The sequence below is a fragment of the Arachis hypogaea genome, chromosome 20 (genome assembly GCF_003086295.3).
Source record: "Arachis hypogaea cultivar Tifrunner chromosome 20, arahy.Tifrunner.gnm2.J5K5, whole genome shotgun sequence".
Classification (NCBI taxonomy): domain Eukaryota; kingdom Viridiplantae; phylum Streptophyta; class Magnoliopsida; order Fabales; family Fabaceae; genus Arachis; species Arachis hypogaea.
In genome coordinates, this window is record NC_092055.1 from 120,135,911 (window position 1) to 120,148,262 (window position 12,352).

A 12,352-nucleotide genomic window follows, 5' to 3' on the forward strand; every position below is an offset into this window, starting at 1 on the left:
AATGACTTAAAGGGAATGGGAACCGACAAATAGCTAATAGGCATTGGGGTTGGGCCTTTAATTTGCTTTAAGAGAATGTGGAGTCAGCATATGTCTATTCTCAATGTGGAACCGACACATGAGTGGATACTTGATAATAAACCAGCCAGCCTCCCATGTTCTTCCCCATCACTCTAATACTCTAATTATATATATATATATAATGTCCTGCTTCTAGGAACTTTTGGACCGATGTGGAGTTTTTCTTTAATCCTGCCAAGGGGCCACTAAAACCACGGAAAACCGTTGACTGCCGTTGGAATAATCTTACTATGTTACTATTTCATTTGTGTGTATGTGTTTCCCAAATGATATTACACACTTAACAGCATTGCCCTTTCAGTAATATGAAGAAAGCCTGAGGCTGAAGGCTGCTGATTTCTTCTGCAACCTCTGTTTTAGTCTCATACCAATCCTGAGTGGTCATCTTTATTTTACACGTGCACTGATAAGTGATGGATGACCACCACCTTGCTTTTGTACATGACAATTTCATGCTTGTATCTCATCTCATCAAATATATCATTTTTTATTTCTAAATTATATGTTATTATCTATTTATAGAAAAAGTAATTTTTCTAGTTATTATTTAAGATTCAAATCTAATATTTACCATCTTAACTAAATATATAGTCACTTAACATGGATTGGATGGAGAGAAAAAAGTTTTTTAATATTCTGTATAAATTTTATTTTTATATTTAAAAGTTTATTTGTATTAATTGTTTACTATTTTTCAAATAGAAAAAAAATAAAACATATAACTATTAAAATCGACGGTAAAGTTGTCGCTTTTAAAATTTAAAATAGACAAATCTAAATAATTAAATCGACGGCAACTGTGTCGATTTTATTCAATCACATATTGACAGCAACGTTGTCGATTTTATTAAGCATATTATAGACGAAAGTGTTGTTGATTTTATTGAATCAAATATCGACACAAAAGACGTCGATTTTATTGAATCAAATATCGACATAAAAGACGTCGATTTTATATAATAATATTGACGACAATGTTGTCGATTTTAGTAAGAATGTAAAATTTTCACACTCATATTACAGACAGAAACACTGTCGATTTTATTAAATTATTATCGACAGCTAAGTAAGCCGTCGATTTTATTAGAATTTTGAAAAATCGAAAAGTTTAATAGCGACCACCTCCGCCGTCCATTTTGCCATCGAATTTTAATATTATCGACGGCTTAACTGTCGATTTGGCCGTCGATTTTAACGATGTTTCTTGTAGTGGTACACGTATAATCGGTCAAATATGCATATATAGTCAATTTAACATGTGTACAAATTATTTACTTTCTAATATTTTTGCTATTCAATTTTAATATATTACATTTTTAAGTTATATTAAATTAATGAATACTAAAAAATGTATAACTATCATCCCATCATATTTCTATTGTGAATAGAGGGGAATAAATAAAGCTATTACATGCCATATTTCTATTGATAAGCTGATACTTTCCCCTAAAGCCATTTTTCATTAATGATGATCATGATGACTTTACTCGATTATTGTTTCCACTTTTTACAGTTGTTAAATTTTCAGGCAGGAGAACCACTGATTGTTTGGTTCATGTCCTATAGTGTACAACTTCTCTCGCAAAAAGGATTTCATGCTGGCTCCTTTTAATAGTCCCTTTTTGCATCTTTTTTGAACTAATCAATGAACGGTATGTTGTACAGAAAGTCTTTTCTTGCACTTATTAGCTTTCTGAACATATTAGAGCCTTAACCAATAACATTCCTTTTACTATACGTCGAACCGTGCAAAACATGCAAGGTTTTTTATCGTTTCTCCTAATATTGTATAGCCGTAGCCTATATTAGCCTTTAGCCCCAATATCTACGAAGTGCAATAATTATACCTACGATAACCCTTCAGATCCTTTACATCAAATAAAAAATACAAAAACCATTGAAATTCATTTATATATCATAGCACACTTCTCATTTCCCTATTTCGTTCATATATATATATATATATATATATATATATATATATATATATATATATATATAGCATTGATCTGTAATGAGTTCGTTCCGCCATTCAACACTCTTTCACTACATATAAACATGTTGCTTTTATTATTCTCCTGATCATAAATTTTATTTCTATTTAGCTGATATAGATTTACCACCATGTACACATCAGTTAGATAATTAATATCATATTATCCACCCAATTTTATCCAATGGAGTATTTCATCCATCAACTTCCTAAATTAGCAATGTTGAATTAAATTATGCCCCCTTACAAAGTAATGGAATATCACACTTTCTACCTCGATGTTGATCCATACTCAGTATGTGTATTTTATTCAAATAGTATCTCATGTTCATAAATTATGCACTGCTTCACAACAAGTTTTATTCTTTTTAATGTTTATTTGTCACACAGGACCTCCACGCTCTTCCTACTGTTTTCTACATAAGGTTTAAGGAATTCCTATGTGGAACAATGCGTTTAGTTGATTCTAACAATAATCATATAGAGCTTAGAATTATTAAAGGTCATTATTCTGCATATATAACTGAAGGTTTGGCTAAGTTAATAGATTTGTATCGTCTTAAGAACGATGGCATCATCAAGATTCGATATATCTTCCGAGATATATTCAACGTGATTCATGTGAGGGACTCCAACAGGAGAGAGCTGATGTCTATAAAACATAACATGAGGCTCCTACTAGGCCTCCATGATTCGAACAAAGGGAAGGAAATTATCATTGACGATAACAGGTTTGCTAGGATGTATTTAAAAAAAAAAACAAAGAAGCAGGTAATATTAATCCACAAGACAACTGGGGCCAAAAAAAATATGGTACCACCCTGCCATCTCTGTTGGATGGAGGTTAAACTTGCAATAGAATGTTTGTTCCTACATATCAACTTAATTTTTCCAATAAGTCACAAATTGTTGATCCTACTCTTCCTGTTGTGGAGGTAGAAGATAAATCAGTTGAAAGTCGCATTGCTTCAACACATCATGATGACAATTTATGCATCTCACATAATGATTCTGGTCTGATGAATCAAGCATGCATTCCTATTAAATTTCATAACTTCTTCTCAAATACCTCAATTGATGAGGTGGTATTTCTTCCAAACCATCTTTTTAGCTTGGCTGCTCAACAAACCTACACTTTATCAATTTCTTCCTACTAAAGATACAGTTAATCCAGAAATGATTTCTTGCATATGCTTCATTACTGACCATCAAATTCGGTTAGGTTCGTTGGTAATTGTTTTAGATCAACTAATTATTTATGTTGTACACAGGTTCTTAACCACAAGTAGTTTCTTTAGTGTATCATGACAATTTTTTTTCAGGTGCTCCCCTATAATTTTGTGTACAAAGCATTTCTGTCCCGATACAATGGGATTAGTTTGGTACAAGTTCCATAAAAAAATGTATACCACCTGGGGTTGAAATGGATCAAGGAGAAGATGTACTTTGAGGTGTTAATCACAACTGGCTGGATGGATTTTGCTATTGACAACTCTATTCATCCTGGAAGTGTGGTTCGGTTCTCTGTTTCACCAAGTGATGAGAAGATCATGTTTGTTGGGATTTTAAGCTCATGAGTATAATGTGTCTACATTTCATGCATTATCACCTGGGATTTATGTTTGCGCTAAAACATTTTGATTTCCTCTTAGGGACTTAAGAACGATGTTTGTAATTTATAAGTGCATATGTCAATGCTTTGAGAATGTTTTGCTATAGTTATTCATGTGTTGTTTATCATTAAATATTGCAAAGTATATTTAAGTTTCTGTTATGCAATGTCATCATTTTTAATAAATGTATTGATATAACTTCCCTTAACTAACACAAATTATTATGAGGGAAATAGATTACATTTCTAACATATTAAATATATTAATTTTTGTTTCTCATGTGTTAAGATGCCTGACCATAATTTTACATCAGCTATAGTGGTGAAAGTATATACTTATTTTTTAATACCAGTAACCACTAGAACAAAGTAAATCAATAGAATTTCGTATTACTATATTGTCCCTTTATTACCATTAAGGCTCATTTATCTTCAATTTCCATCCCTATTGGATAGGTAAGAAGATCATATAAGTAAGACTTGCCTTTTTAGACCAAAAGCTATAATTTCTATACCATTTTCCAAAAAAATATTTTCTATATAGATTGTTTCTATTTGCATTTTGCATCTGATTTTTCCCTCCCAAATATTATCTGGAGTTTGTTCAACTCTATCTTTATACACATTTTTTATGGTTAATGATATGGTGCTCACATCATTGAAGTAGTATCACAATCATCATCATCATAGATAGGCCAGATTCTTTATGGTATAACTCTATAGGAGCAATATATGAAACTTTTCTCACTAACAACATGGGTTCAAATGAACCAAGGATCTCTCCGAAGCTTGCTAGAGCTAGGAGGTTCATTATTATTAAAGAGAAGAGGATTATGAGTTCTCAATCCCCAGGTAACTATCAATACTTATACTTAAGCGTCTAACTTTCTTCCATGGTACTTTATGGATAATATAGAACACTTTTCTTTAGATTTTTTTATTAAATTTTATATATGAAAGGAACGGATGATTATACAGTTTTACCCCAAAAGAGGAATGCAACATCAATGACACAATTTAATTGCAACCAGCTGAACATCAAACAATGTAATTTAATTGAGAGTGTAGCAAATACTCAAGCAGATACACACCATTTCACATATAGCAAATATTCGTCTTCAAATCCTAATACACATACCACTGCCACTCTCAGGACCCCACTAGCGAATATCTTAAATAGTGTGTTACTTGATCTGTGTGTACTAACACAAACTCCCTTTCCATCTTTTATATGATCAATAATTAAATCTATTATATCAGTTTTAACCAATAATAATTATTCATCTGTTTTGTTATAGCAAACATTCTGTATTCTTTATCAGCAAAACAACCTCAACGATACATCACTAGGCGCAAGGTGTGTAAAACTATTAGGACAAAGGATAATATAAGGTGCTCTTTATCAGGGGGAATTCGATCCAGCTCACAACCATCAAATGACTTGACAATAAATCAAAGGTATGTCAAAAATTACATTTTCAATTATGTTACATTGCATGGACTAATACATATTAATTTGGATTATCTATAAAAAATGTCCTAAAATTATTTAAGCGCTGATAAAAATACACTCGAATTTTACTATCAACAAAAATACCTTCAACAAATTTAAAAACACAACAAAAATATCTAACAGTCAATATATATTTTCAAAAAATATCTTAAAAATTGAATTTTGATACAACTTTTTGCAATATTAAACTTAAAAAAAAGACATTATTATACTTAAAATTGGGTGATTTTTCGTTAAGTGTATTTTTTTTATAATTTTTTTTGTTCAACCAATAATACTTTTAAAAAATCAAAAAATAATATATACTTAACAAAAAATCACCAAATTTTAAGAATAATAATATCTCATTTGTCTAATTATTCTTGCAAAGAATCGTATCAAAATTCAATTTCTAATGTATTTTTTGATAAATACATATTTAAAGTTAGTATTTTTGCAAGATTATCTAACATTAAATATGTATTTCTCAAAAAATACACTAGAGATTGAATTTTGATACAATTTTTTGCAAGCATAATTAGATAAATGAGATATTATTCTTAAAATTTGGTGATTTTTTATTAAGTATATATTTTTTTTGTAATTTTTTTGTTAACTACTAATAATACTTTTAAAATATTACAAAAAAAATATATTTAGAAAAAATTACCAAATTTTAAAAATAATATATCTCATTTTTTAATTATATTTGAAAAAAATCACATGAAAATGTAATCTCTAAGGCATTTTTTGAAAATATATATTTACTATTGGTCATTTTTATCACGTTTTTAAATTATTTAAAGGAATTTTTGTTGATAGTAAAATTCGGGTACATTTTTATCAGTATTTGAATAATTCGAGGATATTTTTGGTAGTTAACCCTATTAATTTACAATTTACTCAGTTGGTATTCATTTTTCGCGATTATTATCCTCTTAAACATGATATAGCATACTTCACAGTGATAACATTCTAGCTCAGCAAACACCATCCACCATGTCGATGGATGCATTTGTATTATTCAAGGATAGTATTTTTACTACAGGCCAGTCATCTAATCCATCTAATCTTGTTTTTATGACCAATACAAGATACGACTATTATCAATATGAAGGTAATAGATTTCTTAAAGTTAATTATTTTGTCCTGTTATGTCTTTTATAAAATTCCCTAAGTGATAGTTGTTCTCTTTAGCCAATTATCTTTTATAAAATTCCCTAAGTGATAGTTGCTCTCTTTAGCCAATCATCTAATACAAAAATAGACATAAAATAGTCACTACTACAAAAATATCTTAACTTGACACCATAAGAATATCAAGAAATATACTCGGCTAACAGAATAATTAAGAACATAATTTGATTACAAAAAAGAAATATTCTCTCAAATAACATGTCCAACTACAGAAACAAGGAACATTAAGTTCTTTATATGATCCTTTCTCACAATGATTCCATACATTTAATTAAACTAATGATCCGCTAATTTTTCACTCCAAAATTGACCAACTCAATCACTGATTAGACCTTACTAAATTCACAATGATTTCCCCCCAACATTGCTCAGAACAAAGAATCCACATATTCTCCAACATTGTTCATAAGCAAAAAGCAAAATCAACACAAATAAAATTGTGACAATCACCATACATTTCCAATCCGCTTGGCACTTCGGTACCTCATAAATAAAATCACAAATTTAAGACTAATCTAGAGAAAAAGCAGGAAAGCCAAGCCAAAAAATTGAAACTTGATTTGAAATTTGAGGAAAGAATCAAACAGTCACTCCCTTTGGAGGAAAAAATCCCAATTTTTCGGAGTACGAAGTGAAATTTTGGAGAAAAGGGCCAAATGTTGCAAACAAAAGGGAAGAAAAAAACCCAAGTTCTCTTTTAGTTTCCTATTTATCCCAGAAACCTTAGGACTTTTGCCTTTTTTTGTTTTATTTTTTTATCCAAAACTATTAAAATAAGCCTAAAAATAACATAAGAATCAGGCTTTCACACAGACTCTGGATTTCACAACAATCATGAATTCATACAAAGAACTTCCAGTCTTTATCTTCTCTTCCTCCACAAAAATTAGGATTTCACACAAAGCATTAAAAGCTTTTAAGAATAGTTATATAAAAACGAGTAACTCAAATCTCAGCCAAAGTGCCAAGAATCAACAAATTACATTCAAGTTATAATCATCGACAAGTTATAATCAACAACAATAAAAATAAATAGATTCCTAAAAATCACTTTCTCACTTAATCAAATTATAACCCAATAAATGAGTAAGAGAAAAAAAATAAAAAGAACTACCTGATGCACCAAGTTGCAAAATGCGGGCAGAGAAGAGAGAAACCAAGATGTTCAACCATGGCAAACGGAGGAGGCATCAGTGACAGCGATGAAAGATGCACAGTAGCAAGGATCGAGACGCGATGACCCAGTGCATGCGAGACATAGACAGAGACGACGAGACAGTGCAGGCGAGCCACAGCGGAGGCAACGATGCAGTGACGGAAACGCATAGGGGCAAGACGAGACAGGCCACTCAACTGAGTGTGAGAGCGTGCCTCTGCGGAGGCTCAACGGGATAGAGAAAAGTTCAGCTTCAGGAATCATGGGGCTTCACGGACGGGAGTTGGGGTTAGGACGTTAACTAATGGTCTTTGTTGAAGGGGGTTAGAAAAAGTAGAGCGAACCGGCCATTCTTTTAAATTGCCAATTAACTGGTATATGACCAACCGCTCGGTCCAAATCGATTCTTAAGGGTTCTTTATCCTCCACGGTTGGATATTTTAATTGGACTGATCTTTTGACCGGTCCACAAGTTTTTCGGCATGACCGGTCGGTTTGGTTCGATTCTTACAACTATGCTCTTTAGGTTTGATATCTTTGAATAATATATTAACTTCTTTTTTGTTTTTGTTCTTTCCAGCTGTTGATGGATTCGGTGACTTTACTATTGGGCATGATTATGAGGCTGAGTTACCTGGGAAGGAGATTCCAGGTAATGTAAACTATTTGGTATATTGTATATTTATTTGGAACAACACAATAATAAGTGAACTGTCTTAAAAATGTATTACTTTGCTCTTTTTTATAATTTAATATTCAATTCAAATGAATCATGCTGAGTCATCCTTATTATTGCATGTTATTTTTGACTAGATGAGTATGATATTCCTCAATCACAAAGTGACTCATTGATTGAAGAGGAAGGTTAGTTATTTAACAACAATTATCGATATATGAATCTAGATTAAGGTATATCACATAATAACCATGATTTAGTTAAACTCATAATTAAGTTACGGATAATTTCAACAGTTATATTTACGATCATATTTCAAGAATTAATGAAGTTTTATTATGCATTAGTTATCTATGACTTAAACCATTTCTCATTATGATAGATTTATAGGACGCTGGTGACCCTATTTGTTGTTGTACATATTGTAATGCGAAAATGTGGGAGCAAGAAAGACTATCTCGCACAAAGGGGAATGCAATACCACTTTGGTTCATGTTGCATGGATGGGAAGGTTCAACTCCCTTTCCTTACAAACGTTCCCAAAGTTCTTACAGACTTGCATCTAAAGGATGATGAGAAAGGACGTTTGTTTATGAAGAATATTAGATCATTCAATTCCATGTTTTCATTTACATCTATGGTTGGAAAAGTTAATTATGGCATTAACAATGGTTCTGGTCCTCCAAGTTTTGTATTAAGTGGTCAAAATTATCATTCTATTGGAAGTTTGGTCCCTAATGATAATGAGAGACCTAAGTTTGCCCAACTTTAAATAAATGACACAGAGAATGAGGTTGATAATAGGATCAATGCCGTTAGGTAAAAATTATACAAATCTATGTTATGTGACTAATCTTCTTTTATGTGTAATATGATTTGTACTTTTTAATGTAATACTAATAAAAATTACTCACACCATTTTACTTAAATTTTATAGGTCAAATAAGAATGTTTCTAATATTGAAAGGGAAATTATCTCAACCTTGAAAGACATGTTAGATGCACACAACCCTCTCGCCAAGATGTTCCGTTATGCCAGGGATAGATTCAAGTTAGATAATGTTCCTGATGTTAGGCTTAAGTTGATTTGGAAAAGAGATACGGATGGAAGGAGGTACAATCTGCCAACAGTATCTGAGGTTGCTGTATTGGTTGTCAGTGATATTGATGACTCAATTATTGACAGAGATATCATCATTGAGTCAACTGCAAGACAACTAAAGAGGATTGATGTATTGCATCCTCAGTACCTTGCCTTACAGTATTCATTACTTTTTCCCTATGCAGAGATTGGTTATAGGAATGATATAGAGACATCTTTTTGGTACAACATCGATGGTTCTAAAAAGAGGACAAGGATAAGCATGAGAGAGTTCTTTAGTTATCGTGTTCAGATGAGAGGAAAAGATTGCCCTATGTTGTTACAATCACGTAGGCTTTTCCAATAATTCTTAGTTGATGCATACACAATGATAGAGGTTCAAAGGCTTAATTTTCTTGGATTCAACCAATGCAAGTTAAGAGTTGAGAATTACAGAGTCCTACACGAATCATTTGCTAGAGGTGAAGCTGATGTTGTTGTCACTAGCCAACGTATTATTCTTCCGAGTAGCTTTACTGGTGGTCTTAGATACATGTTTAACAACTGTAAAGATGCATTTACCATATGTAAGTATGCTGGCTACCCAAGCTACTTCATAACTATCACATGCAATCCCGAGTGGACTGAGATTAAAAGATTGCTACAAGGAACTGGTTTACAAGCACAAGATCGGCCAGATATTGTATCTAGAGTGTTTAAGATAAAACTTAACAATCTGATCAGAGACCTAAAGATGGTAAATACGGTAAATACTTTGGTAAGATAAGTGGATGTAAGTATTACGTTACTTATATACATTATATATTAATTATTAAGAATCATAACCTTATTATTGAAGTACTCATATTTGCTTCATGTAAATAGATGTTTGCACTATTGAGTTTCAAAAAAGAGGGCTACCACATGCTCATATTCTTTTATTCATGCATCCATCTGCAAAGCCAAAATCACTCTCAGATATTGATAGGCACATTTCTGTTGAGATACCTGATCAGAGGTCTAGGCCTAAATTATATGCAGCAGTGGAGAAATTCATGGTTCATGGCCCATGCGGGAAGTACAACAAGGATAGCCCATGCATGATTAATGGCAGATGCAGTAAATTCTTCCCTAAGCCATTCCGTGTTAGGACCATTACTGATGAGATTGGTTTTCCGAAGGACACACCATAATCAATGTAATACATGCAATATGTAGAATCCTATATTTACTTTACATTAAAAATTTAAGAAATTGTTTTTTCACAATATCTGTGTTCTTTTGTACTTTTTTTGGATGTAGAGTTATGCTTAACAGATGAACAGATTCTGAACCTCACTCTCATAAAGGTTGAAGAACAGATGCAAGCAAATGGCAGATCACTTAGAGATTTTAAAACCATGCCATACCTATCTGAAGATGATATTGATGGTTTAGATGATAGAATGATTATTGATGAGCTTAATTTTGATCATGGTATCTTACATTCACAATGCAATAAGTCAATACAGAAAATGACTGATGAACAACGCCATGCATTTGATGAGATTGTTATGGCTGTTCAGTTAAATTTAGGTAGATTCTTCTTTTTATATGGATACGGTGGAACTGGTAAAACATTCCTGTATACAGCACTCTCAGCTACAATAAAAAGCAAGGGTGATATTGTTCTAAATGTTGCATCAAGTGGTGTTCATACCCTGGCCCAACACTACGGCCCAGGACCAAACGAAAGGCCCAATCCAAAGGATTGAGCCTCACCCTACGCCGACCTCTGACCTACTAAGTTGGTGCTTGTCACGACTTGCTCTAAAGAAGTCGAGAACGAAGATTAGCTGGCAGATAAACACTCATTCAAATGAGTAACTGCCCCTAAAATCTCTCTACCCACTTCCAAGAGCCATATCCCAACTTTCCTAAGATAAAGAGACGGTTATTCCTCCTTAGATGGTGGAACTACTCCAACGGTGGTTATGGGTTCACCACTATAAATACCCTGACATCCCCCAGGTATCACTAAGCCCAATACTCTCTAAACCTACTTATTCCCTTGCTAACTTAGGCATCGGAGTGTCTTTACAGGTACCACCCCCCGCTCATTCATACTCACAAGTCGACGGAGGCCCGAGGACGTGATTCTCTTCAAAGGCTCCCCCTTTTTGGCGATTGGGCCAACCTAACGAGTCCAGCCCATTAATCTCTGGTTACCCACCGTAACATTGGCGCCGTTGCCGGGGACCCGAGAGATCAACCAGTGATGGCAGACAATTCACCCGAAGATGGTCATACAGTGTCCGATTCTGAACAAGAAAACCTAGACACCGGAAACAACGACACGGACCTAACTCTTCATCAGGGAACCAACGATCAACAAAGAAAAGGCACCTCCGGGTTGAAAAACCCGAAGGTAAACTCCTCAGAAGGACGCGAACAGGGAAGGAAGGACCACCCCATGCCGCCGAGCTAATGGGGTTGGTCCATGGCCACCAAGGTCGTCTAGAACAATTGGAACAGGAGTTAAAGCGATAACGAGAGGCAGACCGAAATCTCAGGGAAGAAATAGAGCGACGAAAAGAGTTAGAGGAAAAACTCTTGAGGCTAGAATCTTCCCTTAGAAGTCGGAACTCCCGTAACGACCGAGAGAAATCGCCCCTGGGGGGAGAGGATCCATTCTCTGAGGACATAATGAGGGCAAAAGTTCCAAGAAACTTTAAAAGCCCTGACATGAACCTCTATGACGGAACCACAGATCCGAAGCATCATCTATGCAATTTCAAAAGTCGGATGTATCTGGCTGATGCTTCTGATGCAACTCGCTGCAAAGCTTTCCCGACCACCCTATCGAAAGCGGCAATGAAGTGGTTTGACAGCCTCCTTCCAAGGTCGGTCACCAGCTTTGAGGACCTCTCGAGAAAGTTCTTGATGAGGTTCTCCATCCAGAAGGATAAAGTAAAGCATGCCCCGAGCCTCCTGGGAATAAAGCAGGAGGTCGGAGAACCTCTATGAAGCTATATGGAAAAGTTCAACAAAGCATGCCTGGAGATTCAAGACCTGCCCACTGATG

At 33.8% G+C, this 12,352-nt stretch overlaps 1 protein-coding gene and 1 long non-coding RNA gene across 2 annotated transcripts; one reads left to right on the forward strand and one right to left on the reverse strand.

Annotated features, from left to right (window-relative positions):
- Positions 1 to 6,526: 6,526 nt before the first annotated feature.
- On the reverse strand, positions 6,527 to 7,846 carry LOC140182600 (uncharacterized). Its single transcript, XR_011878523.1, has 2 exons — positions 7,490 to 7,846; positions 6,527 to 6,849 (listed from the first exon to the last, which is right to left on the reverse strand). It is a non-coding gene; the product is annotated as an uncharacterized lncRNA (long non-coding RNA).
- Positions 7,847 to 8,013: 167 nt separating this feature from the next.
- LOC140183186 (uncharacterized) lies at positions 8,014 to 11,042 on the forward strand. Its single transcript, XM_072231207.1, has 7 exons — positions 8,014 to 8,020; positions 8,112 to 8,200; positions 8,590 to 8,963; positions 9,145 to 9,545; positions 9,663 to 10,054; positions 10,251 to 10,458; positions 10,591 to 11,042. The coding sequence occupies exons 1-7, from the start codon at positions 8,014 to 8,016 to the stop codon at positions 11,040 to 11,042; spliced, it is 1,923 nt and encodes a 640-aa protein (XP_072087308.1).
- Positions 11,043 to 12,352: the final 1,310 nt, after the last annotated feature.